At 35.4% G+C, this 24,715-nt stretch overlaps 2 protein-coding genes and 1 long non-coding RNA gene across 3 annotated transcripts; 1 reads left to right on the top strand and 2 right to left on the bottom strand.

Annotated features, from left to right (window-relative positions):
• Positions 1-7,247: 7,247 nt before the first annotated feature.
• Positions 7,248-10,009, top strand: LOC117321812 (neuropeptide-like protein 31). Its single transcript, XM_033876390.1, has 4 exons — positions 7,248-7,365; positions 8,026-8,345; positions 9,238-9,320; positions 9,896-10,009. Exons 2-3 carry the CDS (start codon positions 8,033-8,035, stop codon positions 9,288-9,290), a joined length of 366 nt encoding a protein of 121 aa, XP_033732281.1. The 5' UTR covers positions 7,248-7,365; positions 8,026-8,032; the 3' UTR covers positions 9,291-9,320; positions 9,896-10,009.
• Positions 10,010-12,163: 2,154 nt separating this feature from the next.
• On the bottom strand, positions 12,164-13,888 carry LOC117321811. The gene is made up of 4 exons (XR_004531411.1): positions 13,757-13,888; positions 12,753-12,988; positions 12,396-12,490; positions 12,164-12,261 (listed from the first exon to the last, which is right to left on the bottom strand). It is a non-coding gene; the product is annotated as an uncharacterized LOC117321811 (long non-coding RNA).
• Positions 13,889-18,432: 4,544 nt separating this feature from the next.
• On the bottom strand, positions 18,433-22,286 carry LOC117321810 (heterogeneous nuclear ribonucleoprotein A3 homolog 2-like). Its single transcript, XM_033876388.1, has 4 exons — positions 22,032-22,286; positions 20,358-20,737; positions 19,909-19,982; positions 18,433-18,518 (listed from the first exon to the last, which is right to left on the bottom strand). Coding segments are annotated over exons 1-3 (417 nt in total). The 5' UTR covers positions 22,034-22,286; the 3' UTR covers positions 18,433-18,518; positions 19,909-19,947.
• Between the last annotated feature and the right edge of the window lie 2,429 nt (positions 22,287-24,715).

Raw genomic sequence — 24,715 nt, 5'->3', positions numbered from 1 at the left:
GAGTATTGATATTTCCTGAATAACGACCTGGTTATAATAGAGTATTGATATTTCCTAAATAACGACCTGGTTATAATAGAGTATTGATATTTCCTGAATAACGACCTGGTTATAATAGAGTATTGATATTTCCTAAATAACGACCTGGTTATAATAGAGTATTGATATTTCCTGAAATACGACCTGGTTATAATAGAGTATTGATATTTCCTAAATAACGACCTGGTTATAATAGAGTATTGATATTTCCTAAATAACGACCTGGTTATAATAGAGTATTGATATTTCCTGAATACATACATAATGATTGAAGGTAATGTTATTTACTCGTGCCTTGACCAGGTATCGGACTACGACACCATATCGCCTAGCTAGACATCTCTGAAGCTGCTATCACTATACCACTGCATATTCTATCGTCTATTGTCCATGATGGCGGGTACCAGAGAAATGTCACAGAAAAAGGCCATGAACAGAATGTAGGCGTAGAATGGAAACAGGGAAAGAATGAGTACCGAAAAAAGGCATACATTCGATTGATTCATCTCTTAATAAAACGCAACAGAAGGTGGACTTTCAGTCGCCTCCTATGATACGTAATCGGTAACAAATGTCTTGATTCACGTGATCTACGTATTCCTACAACAAAATGATAATATAAACAGGATTCGATGTGGTAGGAAGACTCATAGAAGTTCAAACATAACAACATGCAGTGACCACCTAATATGTAGACTGTAACAACATTGGTTTCACTTTTGATTAGGTCAGAGATGGCTGTACTGTTTTGGTGATAGAGTTTCAGGCTAGGAAGAATAGTTAAGTAACTGATGTTGTGACAAAATAAATAAATAAAATTACTTATCATTTCAAAATCGTAGAATCCCTTTCCTTTTCCTTTGGTATATATACGTAACAACTGATTCCATATTCAATTGAATGTTCCCAGCATCTGGAATCCTCTTAACGATGTTGACCGCTGATGTGCAAGCTATCTACACAAGGTTTTATTGTGACACATTTAATATGCCCATATCAACACACCTTACAAAGTAGCTAACATAGCATTGGTTACACCGTTGAGTTTATCAATCAATAGTATAGTAGGGACTGAAATAAATAGTGATTGAGTTATAAAAACAATGGACTTATTAGAAATGATTTATATTGACAGTCTACAGTATAAAACACTGGTTGATATTACTGGCGGGTTTGTTGTTATTAGCGTATGTTTGACTATGTCATCAATTTAGGGTTATTGCATTCAAATTATTTCCTTTATACTGTTGTTGATGCTGTTGCTGCTGCTGCTGTTTTAAGAATACAAAAACTCCGTACATTTGCCGGGTTGATTAAGAGAAGAAACCTTTGTGTCAAGATCAAAAGAGATGACCGCCATGATAACGAAATATGAATCTTCAATATCATCCTATAATCAAAAATATAGTTGTGCATGGAATCCTCTGCAAAAAGACCAGGTGTCCCAGGGGAGCAGGCGTATTTTGCTTATTCGACGACACCCACCACACAAATGTAGTTAAAGTCCGGTTTAAGTTACATTCTCGAACTGAGAACCAGGGTGCTGACAGCGGAACCACCAGTTATATCTACAAGCATCAAGCTATATCAGGTCTTTTGGGATTTACACTGGTATATGACCTGCCAGTGAGTAAAGATTACAACACCATTTTCCACTCTGTTACATCCGAGAAATCCACATTTGCATACATGGCCTTAACATAGTTTAATGGTATTGAAAACATCATACCTGACGAATAAACGTCATTTCTTTTACTTCACCCAACCTTGCATGACATTTTATTTTTATTATTTCAGAGTTGTTGATCATTGCGGAACAATTCCAATTTGCTCGTTTCACCTTTCCCACTTAGAGACGTCTTGTAGAGCAAATATACCGGTATGATCTTTTAACACATTTCTGTAACGGATTTATTGAAGGTGAACAGTCAAATAATCCCAGTTTTAATAAGTAAAATATATACCATGCAACATTATCTATAGAAATACAAATGGGTACACATTTACTGTGGCGTCTTTCTTCTGTGTAAAGCGTGCCTTACTATAATTTATTATGGTTTCTACCAATTCCACATTATTTACGTAATTGCACTGGCGGTATGTATGCCGTTTTGGTCCCATCAGGCTAGGGCTGTTGCCTTCAGTACACTTGGCTACTAATACATTCTGAATATAAATCCATGCCTATAGGCCAATGATTTACCGTTTGGTGGTAGTGAAATTTTCTCCAGGCTAACAGTATATTAGCTACGAAGGATGAAGGTTTACCTGAAACCAATATATGTCAAGGTTTCGGTAAAACCAGTCTTGACTGATTGGAGATATAAGTGATGACAACCTTATGTATATACAGTATAAATAAACCTAATGTAAATATCAAATCAGTAAGCACCGATAATTGATATAGGATTCTTCAGTGATGATACTGGCCCAGGGATGTACGAAAACATATGAATTGCGTATAAAGCCACCAATCATGACATCATAATATTGTACATTTGGTAATATTCGCGGATATTTATTTCGTTATTTTCATGGTAATAAATAGCGCCAAAATAAATACCCAACGTTTAGAAACAATTCTACAGACCGTTTACAAGGCATGGTTGTGCAGAGTTTAATAGCCGCAGACTAGGTCGGACTGCAGCAATTGCGAGATATTAGCACCGTGAAATTTGACAGCTTTACAGTGGATAATCGCAACCAAGAATCTCGCGCTTTGAATCGTAGACTGGTTATCAAGTATAAGTATGTTCTTTGACAAACCACTGGACTAAAATAGTTCATTTTGTGACTGGCAATTCTTATGAAAAGAAAACATTGGGCATTCCTAATTTAACTTGTTTTCAATCAACAAAACTATAGAGTATTGCATAACATAAACACAACAAAGAAATGGAATTGAATACACCCCACTGTTGAAATTTAATGTGTCCAATAGACAATTAATGTAGAACCCCGATCACAATAGGCGATTTATGTAGAACCCAGAAAAACATAGGCGATTGATGTAGGACCCCCAACACAATAAGCGATTTATGTAGGATCCCCAACACAATAGGCGATTGATGTAGGACCCCGAACACAATAAGCGATTTATGTAGGACCCCGAACACAATAGGCGATTTATGTAGGACCCCGAACACAATAGGCGATTTATGTAGGACCCCCAACACAATAAGCGATTTATGTAGGACTCCCAACACAATAAGCGATTTATGTAGGACCCCGAACACAATAGGCGATTTATGTAGGACCCCGAACACAATAGGCGATTTATGTAGGACCCCCAACACAATAAGCGATTTATGTAGGACCCCCAACACAATAAGCGATTTATGTAGGACCCCGAACACAATAGGCGATTGATGTAGAACCCCGAACACAATAAGCGATTTATGTAGGATCCCCAACACAATAGGCGATTTATGTAGGACCCCCAACACAATAAGCGATTTATGTAGGACCCCGAACACAATAGGCGATTGATGTAGAACCCCGAACACAATAAGCGATTTATGTAGGATCCCCAACACAATAGGCGATTTATGTAGGACCCCCAACACAATAAGCGATTTATGTCGGATCCCCAACACAATAGGCGATTGATGTAGGACCCCGAACACAATAGGCGATTGATGTAGGACCCCGAACACAATAAGCGATTGATGTAGGACCCCGAACACAATAGGCGATTTATGTAGGACCCCGAACACAATAAGCGATTTATGTAGGACCCCCAACACAATAGGCGATTGATGTAGGACCCCGAACACAATAAGCGATTGATGTAGGACCCCGAACACAATAGGCGATTGATGTAGGACCCCCAACACAATAAGCGATTTATGTAGGACCCCGAACACAATAGACGATTTATGTAGGACCCCGAACACAATAGACGATTTATGTAGGACCCCGAACACAATAAGCGATTTATGTAGGACCCCCAACACAATAAGCGATTTATGTAGGACCCCCAACACAATAAGCGATTGATATAGGACCCCCAACACAAAAGGCGATTTATGTAGGACCCCCAACACAATAAGCGATTTATGTAGGACCCCGAACACAATAGGCGATTTATGTAGGACCCCGAACACAATAGACGATTTATGTAGGACCCCCAACACAATAAGCGATTTATGTAGGATCCCCACACCCTAGGCGATTTATGTAGGACCCCGAACACAATAGGCGATTTATGTAGGACCCCGAACACAATAGGCGATTTATGTAGGACCCCCAACACAATAAGCGATTGATGTAGGACCCCGAACACAATAGGCGATTGATGTAGAACCCCGAACACAATAAGCGATTGATGTAGGATCCCCAACACAATAGGCGATTTATGTAGGACCCCCAACACAATAAGCGATTTATGTAGGACCCCGAACACAATAGGCGATTGATGTAGAACCCCGAACACAATAAGCGATTTATGTAGGATCCCCAACACAATAGGCGATTTATGTAGGACCCCCAACACAATAAGCGATTTATGTCGGATCCCCAACACAATAGGCGATTGATGTAGGACCCCGAACACAATAGGCGATTGATGTAGGACCCCGAACACAATAAGCGATTGATGTAGGACCCCGAACACAATAGGCGATTTATGTAGGACCCCGAACACAATAAGCGATTGATGTAGGACCCCGAACACAATAGGCGATTGATGTAGGACCCCGAACACAATAAGCGATTGATGTAGGACCCCGAACACAATAGGCGATTGATGTAGGACCCCCAACACAATAAGCGATTTATGTAGGACCCCGAACACAATAGACGATTTATGTAGGACCCCGAACACAATAGACGATTTATGTAGGACCCCGAACACAATAAGCGATTTATGTAGGACCCCCAACACAATAAGCGATTTATGTAGGACCCCCAACACAATAAGCGATTGATATAGGACCCCCAACACAAAAGGCGATTTATGTAGGACCCCCAACACAATAAGCGATTTATGTAGGACCCCGAACACAATAGGCGATTTATGTAGGACCCCGAACACAATAGACGATTTATGTAGGACCCCCAACACAATAAGCGATTTATGTAGGATCCCCACACCCTAGGCGATTTATGTAGGACCCCCAACACAATAAGCGATTTATGTAGGATCCCCAACACAATAGGCGATTTATGTAGGACCCCGAACACAATAGGCGATTTATGTAGGACCCTCAACACAATAAGCGATTTATGTAGGACCCCGAACACAATAGGCGATTTATGTAGGATCCCCAACACAATAGACGATTTATGTAGGACCCCGAACACAATAGACGATTTATGTAGGACCCCGAACACAATAAGCGATTTATGTAGGACCCCCAACACAATAAGCGATTTATGTAGGACCCCCAACACAATAAGCGATTGATATAGGACCCCCAACACGATAGGCGATTGATGTAGGACCCCGAACACAATAGACGATTTATGTAGGACCCCGAACACAATAGACGATTTATGTAGGACCCCGAACACAATAAGCGATTTATGTAGGACCCCGAACACAATAAGCGATTGATGTAGGACCCCCAACACAATAAGCGATTGATATAGGACCCCCAACACGATAGGTGATTTATGTAGGACCCCGAACACAATAAGCGATTTATGTTGGACCCCCAACACAATAAGCGATTGATATAGGACCCCCAACACAATAGGCGATTTATGTAGGACGCCGAACACAATAGGCGATTTATGTAGGATCCCCAACACAATAAGAGATTGATGTAGGACCCCCAACACAATAAGCGATTGATGTAGGACCACGAACACAACCTATATTTGAGAATATGAAAGAAACCAGAATAACTCTGCTGCAATATACATTTTTGTATCTACTTTTTGTGTGTTTTTTTCTAAGAAATACCTTTACTTGGTCGTACTAAAGGGCACAGTCTCTATCCTAAATCTGAGGCAAACCAAAATCTTTGAAATCGGCACTGTTAGCTTCCTGTTTGACGTTCGACTTTCAAGTCAGCGATAAGGTCTAGTTAGCCCATAGTTGTTATAGTGTGGCCTAACGGGATGTGGCGCTGCCGTGTCAAGGTGTGGCATTTCAGTGTGACGACGCTATGCATATGTCCGCCAGTGGACAAATCATTTGTGGATGAAATCTCTAAAGCCACAAACAACAAAACAAGTGCTATTGTCCCATTACATGTCTAATGGGCACGAATAAGAGGATTGCATTTCAAGAACTCAGGACAAAATTAGTATAGCTTCTATAATGTTCATTTTAAAGTATACACATTTTATATAACTAATGATAATAAAAATAAATACACGTTGTTTATCTTATTTCGTGAAAACAATTGGACGAGATATCAGCATACAGTAAATATTATATTCATAATAGTTATGAATATAATAATGAATATACCACAACAATAGTTTCAGCAATATATTTGTTAAATCGTGCGTAACTAGTTTCATAATGTTTACCCAATAACATCAATATAAACTATTTTCAATATTCTGTCATATTTAGATAGTTGAATATCATTAGAAATATGTATAATAAGTCGAAATGCGGCGAATTATTCAATGCAGTATATAAGATATATCTAAGGGAACCTAAATAATAAAATGAGTTGATAGTATTTGACATCAGTTAGATATATAGCTAAATAAATTGAAGACATTCAAATGTATATAAATGTATATTAATAAAGACGGTTATTTTTTTAGCGAAATTTTTGAACCTGTTAATGAAATGCTTTCAAGATATATTAAATTTATTCTTTTTCATAGAATACCTCATGAATGACATTTTTAGATTTGAGATGCAAGGTAATGATGGAAACTCTCTGATATCTCATGACATAAATAAATCTAGATTTGAAGTTTGTTTGTCATAGAAAATAATTCTATGATTTTCAGGTAAATTGTATTTATATCAAAGTGTCTCATTTTTGTTTTATATAACCATACTAACATTGCATCAATATCAACAGTATAAGAGATATTTACTGGTATTGCATAAGATATTTAGTACACATTCTACAGTAGAAATGGATCATACCGAGGGGTTCCGTGTGTATGATCGTACCGAAGAGGTTACTTGTGCACATATAATCGTACCGAGGGGATCCGTGTGTATACATTACGCGAATGAACCTTAACTGTTACATATATGTGGGGTTATGTACCAAATCTAATTATGTAATACCGGGTATTTAGCGGAAATATCTTCAATAATACTCAGAGTTCAAGTTAAAATAAGGTATATATAAACCCGTTGCTACACAGACTTTTCATCCACACTGCAGTGCGGTCAGTGGCAAGGTAAGGTATTATATTTACTGGGATCAGTGTTTGTTAAGTGATCTCCATGTACATTCTAATTTTCATCAAGGTATCTGATCCGGATTTTGATCACCATACAAACATACTGTAAACTTTAAGACGTGTTTTTGAACATATATTATTTTGTCTTTTATAACGTCTGAAGGTTTTTAATTTGGTTCGTTAAATTATTGTTTACCACTCTATCTAGATAATACGGTAAACTGTGGTCGTAAATATTTAGTTTTAAGGTATATTTGACATCAGAGGTACATTACTGAACCGTTTTGTTATGATTTTCATAGAACCCAAACTTATCATACTTTATTTACGGTTTTATGTGACGAATTTATCACGACCATCACAAAACGTTGATAAGAATTGTCTTATACACATATGCCAGTATTACAATCTTTATGTTTAAGTTCAAAGAAATTGCTGATTTTAATTCCCAAATATTGAAGCAATTTGTGGCTGGACATGGCCTTTTACCTATATGATATATTTTGGGCGTCGAATATAAATCAGAAATACATCGGGGATACAGGATTATTGTTCCATAAAAAAGTTGTGGTTGGTATGTACATGTGTATCCATCTGATTATGACGAAACAACGAACATACGCTCACATGCACTTTTTTTAATTAAAAAAATATTAGGATCAGCATGAAGTTTGCCATCATAGCTCTGCCGTTCTTGACCTTTCTGGCATTCCTGGGCAGCTGTCTCGGGGATGGAGGATATGGGGACTATGGGGGCTACGGTGGCTATGGGGGATACGGAAGTGGATATGGGGGATACGGAAAAGGATATGGAGGCTACGGAAGTGGATATGGGGGATACGGAAAAGGCTACCACGGAAAGGGGTATGAAATGACCAATAGGGCGGTTTACATACCCTACCCCGCGGGCCCACCACCAGGTGCCATCGCTGGTGCTGCTTATGCCGAAAACAACAATGACAATACATTGCTTTACCGTGAGTATAACTAACATATGATATTCAAATATTAAATTATAAATAACGTAAGGCAGTAAAGTCATCCATGATGTACCTTATCTCCGATCGATTAGTTGGCAATATGCTTCTAGACCACCCCGAACTATACTTCAGTCACTAGAAAATATTCGTAACATATTAAGAAAGATCACTTTGGAATATTATAAATGATATCAACATGGATTTATATGCCAAACACAAATCAATCTTTAGACAAAGAATTAGCCTTTATCCTGCCAACTTATTGCACCTGGAAGGGTCACGCGCTGCTCCACAAAACCGAGTAATGCTCTCAGAAAAAATATGAATATTTCTTATTCAGCTTATTGAATATGAATTATATTGCTGTAATAAAACTCAAGTTTTCATCATTTGCTATTTTAAAGAATGCATGCCTTTTTCATAAAGTCCACTCTGCTGAGAGCCAATGTCACGATTTCCACAGGTGACTCTACCCGAGATCGAATGGTTAATTCGTATTAAAGAAATGACACATTCTAAATACTTGTTTATCCATGAAACATTACATTTCCTTATTATTTACATCAAATAGGTATTCCAAATTTAAATATATTCAAAAAGTTATTTGATTAAGTGTAACATATTGTTATGCTTCAACATGAATATCAACACCGGAAGTACGGGTAGCCATAAGTACGGAGCCCTGTAAGTGACATGTGTTGATCACCAAGTATGATGAATGAAAATCCATAAAATTTGATGACTTCCGTTGGTAGATTTCGGTAGGTTTATGGTGCATTTTTCCCCACGTAATTTGGGCTTATTTACAACAGGAACTATTTCTGTTGTACCATTGCCCCTGTTAAAATTAACTTGAATGGGTTATAAAACCAATATTTGATTTTTGCAGTTGGGGGTTTCCTCCTGCTTCTCCTGTTGTTAAACAATAACAACACAGGATAGGAATAATGCATCAATCCATTTTGACCACGGGTGAGTATGATAACTTAATTATCGCACAAATCAGATTGATTTGCGGGGTCCAATATCTACCAGACAAAGCAGTAGGACATCATATCAATTTATAATTGGCAATATAAAACCAGACTCAAAATGATCCTTTACGGATTATTTTGTTTTGCTGGTTTTTGATAAGCCGATAGGATAATTAACATAAGTAAAGCTTTTGCCAAATCTTTTTTAAGTGATCATTGCAATTTATCTAAAGATATATTACGCCTCCTTAAGAGCATCAAGGATGGTCAAGGATAGGACAATAATGTTAAACAAATACAATACTCCGTTTTTAGATGTAATATAAAATCGATTCATTATATACTAACTTATGGAAAATTACTTGTAAATTAGCTTTCTTTTCTTGAATCCCTGAAATGACATTAAACAGCTGGCGTTGCGCATACTGAAGAGCTTTATATCTCAATATTTCATACAAGCTTTTTACATGTGACTTTTGAATGGTGGTAACGTATGACTTTAAATCTATAGAAATTGTACAATTTTTGCACATGGTGTATATAATACTTATAGTTATCTGTCTTTTCTTTTAGATAATTAACGCGAGCGCAAGACATCTTGGCTGTTACCAAAGACCCCTGAGTGTGTTTTTCAGCATTGGTTGTTTATAGATGTAGCTTTTGTCGAATAAAGCATGGTGTCATGATTCTTGTTGTATTTGCTTGTGTTAAGCATATTCGGCGAATGGTAGCAAACGTTGCAAGACGACGTCTCTCACCTACATAAGGGGTTAAGACGATTAACACGTATATATTTATAAAAAACATCACCATTCAAAGTATCCAATAAAGAATAAATTAACTATGTGTCATAAGTTGATTTTGATGATTATCTTTATCTGGTGAAGTGACGTTAATTTACCATTAATTATGCTCTTTGAATTTTTGAGTGTTTTAAGTTCGAAAAATTAACCTGATAAAGACGGTGTAATAAGTTATAGTTTAAAAATAATCTAATAAAGCCATTGTAAGAGGTTATAGTTGAATAAGATAACAAAATAAAGACTTCGTAATAGGTTAAAGTTAAATACGTTTTTTCGTATAAAACTTTGTAATGTGTAAGAGTTAGATCATTTGAACTTGTGGTAAGTTATGTTGAAAAAAAGTTAAGCCTATTAAGTCCTTGCGAAGGGTTATAGTTAAAAAGGTTAACCCGAGTAAGTTGAAACTTGATAAAGGCGTTGTAATACAACTCTAAGTTACGAATGAAATGATAAACCTGCTGTAAGCGTTGTAATAAGTCACAGTTGAATATTTCAATCTGATGTAGACTATGTTATAGGCTAAAGTTAAATAAAGTATCTTGATGAATGCGGTATGGTAGGCTAAAGGCGTTGTAATAAGGTATCGTTGAATAAATTAACGTGATGATGAAGGCATTGTGATAGGTTACAGTTGAACAATTTAACCTGATAAAGGCGTTGTAATAGGTTACAGTTGAGTAACTTAACCCGATGAAGGCGTTGTAATATGTTAAAGTTGAATGATTTAACCAAAGAAGGCGTAATGAGTAATATTTATTCCTAAAAAGTTTGATTAAGTCAGTCTTGTACAGCTGCTTTGACGACCCTAACTCAGGAGGTGTTGGATACGTCATCCCGGCAGCTATCTAGTAATTTGTGATAAGTTGGTCGTGTTCAACTGATTACACATTTGGTTTCGGAAGCCAAATAAGTAACATTGTAAGTAAAGGTAACATTGAATATAAAGTAATTATGATTTAAGTAAAACTCCCCTTTCTCATGAATGCATGAATATACAATAATGAACAAAAGGCAAATACAACTTCAATATTACATCGAATTTGAATTGCTTTTGCTTAGAAAATAAACTGCTTATCAAAACAAATAAATTTATTTATTGTTTGCAAGCTAGTAAATGCTTTTATTGTCCTCAAATCAACAGATTCATATTTTGTCCTCAAACCAATAAGTTCATATATTGTCCTTTATAAATAATTTCATGTATCGTCCTCAAACCAATAAATGTATATAAATTATTGTCCTCAAACTAATCAATTCTGTACTTGCACGCAACCAAAGTGAATATTAGTTTTTTTTTGCATTATCTTTAAGTCAATATATGTTTTTATCAACCGACACGTGATGTACTTCTGACTAACCAGAAGAGAGTAAAGATACCCTCCCCCCCCCCCCCAAAAAAAAATCATATTTTGTCCTCATATTTCTTCAAGCTGTCTACATATATATTGAAACTCTTTATTCTATACATACTAATTTTTTTCTCATTGTGTTATATGAATAATATTGATTCAAAAGAAATGAACACTTCTCACGTTCACATCAATAAAGCAAGATACAGTGACACTGCTATATGAAAAATCTGCGATTTCAGCAAATGTAGTAAATATTGTTAACTACAGCCCTCTAAGAATTCACTAAGATAAATGCAAACTAAAATTCACTAATAACACAGGTAACAATAATAATACCCTTTCTTATAAACCTCTAACGAAACTGTTAATTTCTAATAACACCAACAACTATACAAACAAATGATACAGAGAGCAATACAATAACATTGCTGTTATACTTTAACTCTCTACTAATACTGTTAACTATTCAAACTAATGACTATACTAAACTAAAAGTACTGATAACTTTGCACCTTAGTATGGAAGCCTGGGTGATCATCCGGAATATCCATAGGTAAAAGTAAGGTAATGGTGCGTTCTCAGTAACGAAGCTTGAGTAATCATCAGGAATATCAACGTGTAAAAGTACAGTTAAGTATGCATGTTATAAGAAAGTGTGTGCTTGGCTTTTTAATAAAAAACATGAGTTAATCTTCAAACGATTTTATTGTCTTGCCATTATCAATTAAATTACAATAAGGTTTGGATCCCCTCTCCGTGTCGTTCTTGCTTGCATAGGAATATTCTGGAAATGTAGAGAAAACAGATTATGTAGGTCAAATTGAAACGACTGCATGGCGACGACTTAATTCGTAAATCTCATTTCCTAATTATTATTGTTTGACGTAAAATTTATCAAAGTGACCTCACCATACTTACAAAGACCAAGTGTTGTACTTTAGTTTATTTGGTTGTTTTCAATGTCTAGCCGAAAGCATTTGTCGCCAGTAAAGGTAGAAGACCTATGGCCATGACTGCAATGAAAAAGGAAACACGTAAATCCAAATGGAACATCGTTCATATATCAATCAAAAACATTAGTGTTCATTATTTATTCATCTATTTATAGCCTTTTTTATTACTTTTTTTTAATTGTTGATTTCATTTTTAGAGTTTTTCTGTCAAAGATTAAGAGTTGTTTTATAAAGTGATTTCTATCTGAAATCTACGACTGTAGTTTTAGTATGGAAGTCTAACTTTGTGACTAACTACAAAAGTAGGTCAACGTGTACCCACCTATGAGGATCAGGTCTCTGTAAGCTGTAGATGGTGGAGGGACTGGAGGCATGTCTATACCCGTCTGTTGGAAACCGTAAACTTGGCCATTTCCGTAACCACGACCGCCATTATAGCCTGAACCGTACATGCTGTTTCCGTATCTGCCATATTGGTTTTTATACCCACGGCAATATCCACCCACCACATAGAACACCAGAACAAAGGCTACAACTGTGACCGGCTTCATGGTACTTCTAAACAGAAGAGTTAGATGTTTCAAATATATCTAAATAATCATCTTTATATTTTTATACAGAATAGATGAAAACAATCATCACAGAAACACAAGAAGATAATATATTGGAATATCTTGATGATTATACACAACGCCCTTTTACCTTGGGGAATATCTACATAATATTTTGAACATAATAGAATAAAACTACATTATGGCAGCAAATGGGTATTTTATTTAATACAAAAAAGACATAATCAGACATTATATATTATATTTTAAACATTTTAGTATTGACGTAATGATAATTATTTTATGAATGAATAAAAAAGGTCTCGAATAACATCAGCCAGATGTGCATTAAGCTTTTAACTTACTGTTACAACGATTTAAGATTCCAAACAAATCTCCGAAGTTAAGATTTGCCAGTAGCTTAACGATACTTAATTTGAATAGAAAATAATCGGCTTCAAAATTATTTCGATTTCGGTAGCAAAAAGCATGCTATTATGTTAGCATGACTTATATACATAGCAAGCGATCGCGATGGTTGAATTTTCACAATTGAAAAGAATGCATATCATTTCCATATGCTAATAAACGATATCTATACACACTTCATGACCAGGCTGATTGTAATGTATAATTGGAATATAAAATACCTTACCTGATGGACCTATCCTGTGAAACCCAAAACTCCTGCTAAATTATATCAATTGCCAAGACAAGCATAATTATACAAGTATAATTTCAATATCATGACGCTATAGATAAGTTTTGACCCTACCTTCCAAAATGGCTGTACCACCAGCACCCTTTATGTACATACACCGCTGGTGATGTGTCCACCTACATCCCACTCTATAAGGAAGCCGTGTGTATCTCATATTGACCTCTGAAGTCATAGGTCAACAATAGTTAATACCATCTTAGCGGTGTGTGCGTAAAATAATCTATCAACCTATATCACTAGAACCTGTTATAAGGTATTGACATGTGTTGCTACCTCGATGAGTAAAAATTCGAAGCAAACTACAACAATCAAGATTCTTACAAGAGCGAAAACGAAATAGTGGTTTTCTTGGATATATATGCCTGTATTGATTACGTAAAAAACAACCGATTTTATTTTACTCATGCTTAGCCTATTATAGCATAAGTGTTAAAGAAGCGTATTAATACACGCTAATATCAAAATCACCAAAACATTGACAGTAGATCTTTAGTTTGATTACTAAGGGGCGAAATGTCCGTTTTTTACATAGGAACTGAAATATATATTAAAAAAAATGCTTTGTGAAAGATTCAGTCGAAACATTATAAAGTTTAGATAAAGATTATATCAACATTGAACTAAAGCTAAGTGTAAATCTAATATGCTTTTACATGATTTTGTCTTGTCTGACGTGGCGACAAAATGTTATCACGTGAGAGACATGCATTGATTGTTCGTATTAACTACTTTGCTTTATATGTTTTGTTTTACAGTAACATGGTCGTTTATCAGTAACCATATATACAACGCGAAAGTTTGAATCGGACGACCAAACCTGATTCCAGCTTACTAAAAAAATCAATATTTTATCAACCTTTAACTTGTAATAATTCAATGTTTTATTAATCATTCACTTGTAATAATTTGATGGGGTTTTAAACTATTTATTTGTAATATTTAATGTTTTGTCAACCATTTACTTGTAATATATTATTTAATGTTTTATCAATCATTTACTTGAAATAATTTGATGTTTATTTTATAAACTATTTACAATGTATTTGTATTATTCAATGTTTTATCAACCTTTTACTTGTAACATTTTAATGTTTTATCAATTTTTTTCTTTTTAATTATGATTTAATGGTTTTTTTAACCATTTACTTGTAATATTTTATTTTTATCAACCATTTACTTGTAATATTTCAATATGTTTTCACCTTTTACATGTAATAATTTAATGTTTAATCAATCATTTACCAGTAATTTAATGTTTTGATTATCATTTACTTATAGTATCTTATTTATATCAACCTTTTATTTGCAATAATTTGAGTTTTTTTTCATTAACTATTTATTTGTAATATTCAATGTTTTATCAACATTTTACTTGTAAAATTTTATTTTTTATCAATCATTCACTAATTTGACATGACAACAATGAGGAAAATTAGCTAATTTCTTGAACAACGCCTTTGTTACGGATATACATTGGAACTCCACCAGAGTAGTATTGATAGTTAGGATATCAGCTTGATTCCTTAAATGTTGATTCCCCTTGTTTGAACAATATACCGGTCATTTTGGCGTTATTTTGCCGCTCACTTTTTTATATGTGTATTTATGTGTTTTTATGTTCATTTTAATAAAATGATAATGCCGGCTACACACAGAGATGAGCCAAAATATTTTGCCATGATTCTGTGTCATTGTCATCTGTATATAAAGCAAACAAAACTTGCAGCATTTAAGGTATTTGTACATTATATAAAAAAGGAGTGGTGTAAGATTTTTCTTGCCATGAGCAAAAATGTTGATTCCCTACGTTTTACCACTTCACTTAGTAATATCAGCAAGGATTTGATTTATTCTTGTATCCAAGGCAGTAATTCGTTTTAAGATTCCGTTTGACAAGGGATACAGGGTATAAAATACTCCTGTTATGTATACATATTTTTGTGCGATATATTATGTACATATGTGCATTGTAAATACGTAATTGATTATTAGATATAGATATAAAACCATCGATTTCATTTTGTTGATTTTGAATTCGGATATGTTTGTTTGCAAATATTGGTAGTTTCAATTGAATAATACAGGAAACCAAACACAGATAGATGATCCGGTCGTGTCATAGCTTACCTCATCTGACAATCGATCACATCACTTTATACCCGTAATGTGCCATATGACCATCATTAATACAGTGTGTATGTATTACTGACCGATCGCCTTAGGCATACTCTCATCTACAGTTAGATATCTCTTTCTTAAAGTTTGAAATTAGAATATGTCAGGATTAAGGATAGTCTGTAATGTTATAAAGAAATTACGGTTCTTGAAGAAAGTCCATCAGATAACCGCTCTAGATTTATTTTTGATTTCCTGACACTAATATTACGTTGCTACCCTGGTCGTAAACTCGCGGAGCATGCCTCAATTACTTACTTTAATTAACAAGTAAACAAGCCAATACACTTAGTGTACCATTTGTGTGTATCAAGGCTGATCATTTATACTCATAATCCATGGTATAAATATTCACTTTGTATTTAGTTTAATGCTTTCGTTACTGATCGATTACATAACAAAGTTGTATCCCCTCGAATATCATCAATAATACAGTATTGTATACAAAAAAAGTTATAACAATCAAACAGTAGGTAGGTACGGACCTAACAGTGTGACAGATATTAATAACAGACATCCGCCTACATGTACTCACGAATTAGCAAGGTGATCGATGATGTGAGACGTGCTTCCGGGAATATCATTATCTCAATATATACACAATCAATGGAAACAGGGGTTTGATTAAATTATTCTTTCATCGTATATTGATGATGGTCAAGTATCAGATGTTGTTATGTTGTAATGACTTTGTATGATTTTCTTTTATGTGACTATTCTTCATATCTGATGTAGTCATTTTTTCCGAAAATGAAACAGAAGCAAACCAATGAGACACAGAGACCACAACTTTCAGGTAAAGAAATAAAAGGGGGAAAAATAAATAAACGTGAAAAAGAAAGAGAATTGAAGCCATGTCATATTCGTGAATCTTGTTGGCTAGGATTGATGTGCAGCCTTTAAAACTATCAAGAGGCAGTAAATATCCATTTCAATGAAGAAAAACGCATCCTTAATTCCAAGAGTAGAATAATTGAATTTTCAGCAAAAACGGATACTCTGTTGCATGTAGGTTTACGCTTACCTACATCAATTGAATTGGACCATTGGCGAAATTCTATATTAACCTCTCTCATTTGAAATTGTAAAATGCATTAGTGATATACAAATTAACATGTGTATTGTTATACCAATAAACATGTTGATTAGAACGGGAGATAGGGTAGAAAAGGGTGGACCTGATCTACAAGAATAAATTAGTGTTTTCACCATAGATTTATTATAGGATTCCAGCGATGACTCCTCTTTTGATTTTTACCATATTTTTATATGTTTACATGCATATTGATTTTGAATTATTGTACCTATGCATTTCAGCATTAAAATTTAACAATGGATATGGATGGAGTAACAAAATGCGATACGTTTTCTTAAAGGGCTGTACAAAGGGTAACTACGAAAATGACACATTCAGACAATGTCTAAGTGAAAGGATTACATAAAGCATCATGACGAAATATAAGTAAGTCTGTGCCATGCCTCTATCAGATCCTCTATGACTCTTCAGCAGTAGCGTAGCGGATTCTTACGAAAGTTTGCAGACAATTTTTTGTGCATACCTTTATAAAACTTTTAAAAATATTGACGTCAATGCTTGTAATTAACTTCTTAATTGAAACGGAAAAACAAAAACCGATGCATAAATCCACGAAGTCAATAATCGAACTGCGGATTATTTTTGGACAAGTCACTACGTTCAAATGTCCCTTCCATGGCCTCTTGTGGGACGTACGTGGCGTCACGGAAAGCTGACTCGCGACTCTGGGTGTCTTCACTTTCAAAACAAAAGTTTTCAGTTTCAAAACGAGGAAGACACAACAAACTAGAGGATGTAAATTCGTATTGTTTGACTCCGATTAATAAGTAGCCAGTGATGAATTAACCGGAGTCCCTCACGTAGAGCAGGAATTGGTCAAGTCTTTTGTAAACATCGTATGTCATGACCAGTATTGGAATATAACGGGGATGCCGTGCACATGTGTGTGTCAGTGGAAGTAAGGGTACTGCCGGATAGCATATTGCGTACGTTCCACGTATATTGTTTACATTCTGTATTCTAAAACGTCGGATGCATAACTCAAACATTTAAGCAGTCGACGTTTTGTTTTGATGATGTTAGGCCCAGTTAAGTCTGCAGTTCAACATCTGCTAAAATATATGTTTTTATCATGACAATCCCATTGTTTTTTCTCCACCTTTTTAAAATATATTCAGATATTTAACGTTGCTGCAGTTCCCTTTTTTACAACATTGAAGGACAGTGAGCCGTACACACTACGTTTACATAAACAATAGTACACAGGAATTCCATTCATAAAAAAGAAGTAGTTCCGCTAGGTGGCGCTTGACAATTGACTCTTCCAATCATTATCCAGTCGGCGGAGCTTTCTTATAGAATAAAAAAATTATTATGATTTTATGGAAGGAGGAAGGAGATGCATTTCCTCAGAGCTTAGATAAATTTAACATTTATCAGAGACATGAAACTGTAGAAGATACATGATGTGTTTACTTTTTTACAAAATAGTTCATAAAAAAAATCAACAACAACCAAAACCCTTCTATAAAATTTATTCAACAATTTACCAATCGGTAGAACATATCAGATCAATATCTTCAAAGGTTCTTGTTGATAAGGAATCTGAAAAAAAATATACAAGAAAAAAATTGACTAAACAAACAATATAAAAATACGTAGTCTTAAAACAGGGTAAATTCACCTATCAAGCATTTAAACAGCAGTAATGCAGAGCGAAAGGAAATATAGTAATACGTATTTAAGTGGCTCATGATATCCATGTGACGTTAGAGTAATAACAGTCTACCCGATACACGCCTTTCCAACTGACCATATACTGTTGCTGTGAGAATGTATGATGTTACTAACTGTAAGTGTTTAGTATTACTGTATGTTTGAACCTTAGTGGTGAATGTTATCGTACCTTTGTCCCAGTGGTTAGTGTGAGTGTGCCTTTGACTCAAGTGGTAAGTGTAAGTGTACCTTTGACCCAAGTGGTTAGTGTAAGTGTACCTTTGACTCAAGTGGTCAGTGTAAGTATACCTTTGACCCAAGTGGTCAGTGTAAGTGTACTTTTGACCCAAGTGGTTAGTGTAAGTGTACCTTTGACTCAAGTGGTCAGTGTAAGTGTACCTTTGACCCAAGTGGTTAGTGTAAGTGTACCTGCCTTTGCTCCAAGTGGTTAGTGTAAGTGTACCTTTGACTCAAGTGGTAAGTGTAAGTGTACCTTTGACCCAAGTGGTTAGTGTAAGTGTACCTTTGACTCAAGTGGTCAGTGTAAGTGTACCTTTGACCCAAGTGGTTAGTGTAAGTGTACCTTTGACTCAAGTTGTCAGTTTAAGTGTAGCTTTGATCCAAGCGGTTAGTGTACATGTACCTTTGACCCTAGTGTCTAGTGTAAGTGTACCTTTGATCCAAGTTGTCAGTTTAAGTGTAGCTTTGATCCAAGCGGTTAGTGTACATGTACCTTTGACCCTAGTGTCTAGTGTAAGTGTACCTTTGATCCAAGTTGTTAGTATAGGTTTACCTTTGACCAAAATGGTAAGTGTTAGTGTACCGTTGACCCTAGTGGTTAGTGTTAATGTACCTTTGACCCAGTGATGAGTGTGAGTGTACCTTTGACTTAATGGTTATTGTTAGTGTACCTTTGACCCAAGTGGTAAGTATTATTGTACCTTTCATCTGAGTGGTCAGTTTTAGTGTGCCGTTGACGCCAGCGGATAGTGTGTGTGTCTGACCCCAGTGTTTGTATTTCTGTACCTCTGACCCTAGCGGTTAGAGTTACTGTATCTCTGACCACCGTGGTTTCTGCATCTGTACCTCTAAAAGCCAGTGGTTGTTGTTACTGTATTTCAAACCCCAGTGGTTTGTGTGTCTGTAATTCTGAACCCAGTGATTAGTGTTAGTGTACATTCGATCCGCTGGTTTAGTGTTACCGTCGACGCTAGTTGTTAGTGTTTTTATAAGTTTTGAGAAAGTTTGTTCAATAATTTTGTTTTTGCTGAATATATACCTTTGAAAATAGCCATCAGCCAATGTTTTAGGTATGACATCAGTTTCTCGTTAAAACAAATAGAATTGCGAAAGCTGAAAAAAGAGCATAACAGTTTAAACAACAACAACATTCAAGTATTCATTGAAAAGTATGCAGATAATACAAAAAAAAAAAACAAAAAAAAAAAAAAACAAACAAAAACATAACAAAAACAAACAAAACAAAAACATAGTAGTGTCCATTTCTATCATTTTGCATTGATGCTATATATTGAATAGTAACAGTAAGAGTCTAAATTGATTAACGAGTAAATAAACTGCCTAGCTGAAATTGCCTACTGAGAAATATGAATATCATTCATGCGCTATCATTATTATCATTTTATTAAGTACAGGAGACCAATAAAGTTGACATTTTCATCTTTATGGGAAATCATAGCATTAGTATACACATGTACGTATGCTTACCTCCAAAAGCGGCTATTAACCCCACGCCGGAGCCATACGGGGAATCCGTGTCCCGTCCTTCAAGTGTGAACGAGGGAAGTGATGGATTAGACAGTGGTATAATGGTTTGAGAGCTGTACTTCACTGTGTTCCCATCACCTTTTCCGTAGCCACTTTTACCACTAGATCCGCTGTAGTAGCCATCATTACTACCTTTGCCACCGTATCCGGTGAAGTAGCCACCTTTGCCACCGTATCCGCTGTTGTAGCCACCTTTGCCGCCGTATCCATAGAAGCCACCTTTTGATCCGTACCCGCCATAGGTGCCTCCCTTCCCGTGCATACTGGTCCCCATTCCATAAACCGCAACCAGGACACAGGAAAAAATGACCACCCTCAACCTAATGAAAATAAAGTCATGATAACGTGTTTTGATTTCTCAAATAAACAAATAAACAGCAATAGTATCGCAATTATTATAAAAACCATGATCATTCAAAAACTTTAAAGATTTAATTAGCAATCAAAAATTGTTTTGGCCTAAAAAAATGTCACAGTCATCTGTAAAACGTTAACCTCCAAAACTCTTGGCAGCCTTCTAATGCATTCATGTTCTGTGGGATCAAAATATTATATTGGGTTAAAAAAAAACTCTCACCCATTTTACCGAACGCACGCACGTTGCAGTCTTTTCATGACCACAGGTGTTGATATGATGTTGAACAACATAAAGCCAAACCCATAATAGGAAAATACAATAGTTTCATAAGCGATGATTGAAAACATACCATAAAATCACAGCCTATAGTAATTAAATATTTGACAAATATCTGCAACAACACCGAGATATACGTATATCCCTTTGGACGTAATATACGTAACGATATTTCAAAGGGTTCTGAGATGACGTAACGCCATGTGTCTGACAAACATTAGAGAATTGTTTCCGTAGTGTGCGGAATATAACCAATTCAACAAGTAAGCGATACAAGTTCTAACTCATCAAAACATATTTAAAGTATGTGTTAATATCTCTTCTCGCTATCTATAAACACTAATCTTTAATCAGAGACACAATAAACTCATTTGCATAAACACTTACCTTGATGTGTAAATATTCAATATGTTTATTTGATTTTGTTATCCTTATGTTCTTATTGAAGTATACAGCATAAATATATTACTGAATTCACTGTATCACATGTCCTTTTTTGTATTGTTATGGTATTTGAAAATACAAAATCATGATTTGTGTAACATATATATGATCTGCTGTCTTGCATTAAGACATGCATTCTAAATCACATGACAACAACTTAAACTTCATATTGACCTATGTTACGTTGACGCTAAATATGTCATCCGATATGTTATAAAATCATATTCAAGACTCTTATCGATTATTCAAATATTCAGTTAAAAATACAAGACAAAAATTAAGTTTGACTTTCAAACAATCTATGAAATGGAAATATAACTAATGAGCGGCTATAATAAATACATACAATCTGATATTTGACAGGTTGCAATACGATTTGTTTACACAGAGACATCTAATAATGGACTATATAAATATATTTAAACAGTGAACCTATTTTATAGTGTTATATTCACGTATAATTAAACCACATGCTCAGCCGCCGGATTTGATAATGATTATATAACATTTAAATACACAATCAGAAATCAACTTACATTTTGCCCGGTCGGCTTAGGGACGTGTGGTGATCAACACTTCAATACACTCCTGTCGATTTTCATGACCTTTGACTCTGCATATTTGCATAAATACGCTAATAAGATATATCAGGTAGATTGGGTGAAATTGCACAGTCTGGCATGCCTCGGACTTGCTTTGAATATGGTGAATGGCTGTCAAACGTAATGACTGATGGATGACCATAACCTTCGGGTATCGCACCTGTGTTTATCACGCTAACACTTGCTGGTATTAACTGATTTGACAGTTCTCGGGTCAAATTGGCCACGTCCAGTTTCTAGGATCAATGAATCACAATATCTTCCCCAATAAATATAGAGTCATAGGACGGTCGCCAAAATAACAACAGACATTGCTTTGTAAAAAAAAAATAATGAAAAAGTCATTTTAATATAGTGCCAAGATAACTTAAATGCTAAGCAACATAATCGTGTTTCCTCTTAATTACTCAAAAATGGAAGGTTTCCCTTAATTTATTCATCACAACATAAAATGCAGACTAGTATACATTAAACATTCAAAACATCGTCTTACAATACTAATATTTTATTCTAGTAATACTACATGTACATGGATTACTAATCACGATTAAAAAGTTCTGTGGCATAAAGATATAAGCTTTTCAAGATACGTTTTTGATATCTATCTTTCCAGGGATATGTAATAAAAATAAATTCTGCTAAGAATGTTTTCATGCGGAATGTATTTAGGCCTATTAATAGCTTACAAATGTCCCAGCTGTCTCTGAAATAGACTTGATTGACATAATACCTGACCGTTATGCTGACTCTATATAAGGTTAAGGTCAACAGGAAGCAACACTTAGAGTGACAAGTGCACTGTGCCACCTGTAGAGGTATATGTTCCAGTTAATATGACGTACCCTAATCGCTGATTGATTGATGAGTGGAAAGATTATTTTAATACTTATGTTAGTTTAACAACTCACTAGTTGCTCAAACAACACACATCAAAAACAAAACTTATAAAATGAAATTAAAAAAAAAAAAAAAATGTCATACAAGATGAAGGTTAAAAAAACAAAAATAGATATTTATTTACAACAATTACGAAACTAGCTATATCAACTGATGCTGACCCTTATAGAAACATGCGAGAGTTCCTTAAGAAAATACCTTTCAACGTCCGGTCGGGGAATCGAGTCCTTATCAATACCTTTTGAGTGAGAAATCTCTTAATTAAGTACACTTATTCCGTTACTTATAGTTAATCAATATTACGGGTTGTGTGTATTACCTTCTTACCTGTATTGTCCTCGGATAGCGCCAGGTATCGAGTTGCCATCAGATGTTACAGAACCCTGACGTTCCGGTATTGAAGGCTCAGAATCCCGGAGAACAACATGAGGAATACTGCTATAAGCATCTGGGAGGGGATGTATAGTTTTTCTGCTCTGTGTGTCTGATATCACAATAACGTTTCTTGTTTATCCCTCAAAGTCTGGTGACATATGTTGAAAGAGAGAAATGCCAGATCCATGTAAAGATCCATGAGCAGTGTTAGAAGATGGATTATGGTCAATGTTGTCAACTGCCCCAGTAGTGAACAGGTCTTTACGTAGCTTAGGAGGACACACAACGTCTTCTTCTTCAAATCTATCACACACAGCATTCCCAATGTCTGTTGACAGAGCAAGAGTTCTGTCGTATGAAATTGAAATGCCCATTTTAAAAAGCATTTCAATTAGCCCGTTTTTTCGTGTTTCTGCATGTAGGTTCAAACCAAGATACACTGGTAACGGTGGCTCTCTTTCTGTTGAATGGAAGTTGGCAGTTGACCCAGCACGACGACGATTTGAAAGGTTGAAAAGCAAAAGTTGTGCTATAGTGAGAGAAGCTTGTGATCTGTTTCTCATCTGGTTTTTTATGTTTGAACCTTCAAGAATCATTGAAACTAATGTCACTATGGACTGTGGCACCGATTTTTCTTGGCAGTTGTCTTGAAATTCCACTTTGAATGACTTTTTCTCTGATTTCATAACATCTCTTCGTATAATGTTAGCTGCCTTTGATAAGATTATGGCCTCTTCATCAAAATTATTCCAGCATGCTATTTGAAGCACATCTCCAATATCAGTGTTGAAACACAGCAACACCTCTCGGCCGTGCTTGTGAGCCTGCATGGATGGAAAATGATCTAAAATTCGTTTCTTTAGGTCAGTAGAGTGAACACGGCTTTCCATATTACACCCAAGTTGTTCAAGTCGTGAAGAATATATTGAGGCAAGGTCGGATAACTTAAAAACCGGAGCAAGATCGTTGCTTTCTGCTGAGGTTTCCTCTATAAAAGAAACAAGTTCTGCTACGCATGTGGGTTAATGTTGCATTTATAATTAAAAAGAACAAAAAACATCATGTTTTAATATAAATTCAATATTTAATGATTTCCCGGTTAGTTCTGTTTGTTTTTTTGATCTGATTTTAATGTTAGGTGTCCAACGTCTTTATCGGAATGTTTTCGTCGTTCCTCGTGTTCTCGCGTGGTCACGTGACCGGCACGAAGGACTACATTAACACTTGGTCGGTAAATATGGCCAGAGCACCCGACCAACGTATTTTGTTGTATAAACAAATATGATACACTTATTCATCGTGCTAAGAAACCGAGAAAAAGTGCTGTACATTCTTCTATTTATTCA

The sequence above is a fragment of the Pecten maximus genome, chromosome 2, assembly GCF_902652985.1.
Source record: "Pecten maximus chromosome 2, xPecMax1.1, whole genome shotgun sequence".
Lineage (NCBI taxonomy): Eukaryota > Metazoa > Mollusca > Bivalvia > Pectinida > Pectinidae > Pecten > Pecten maximus.
This window is presented reverse-complemented; position numbering and strand designations above follow the sequence as displayed.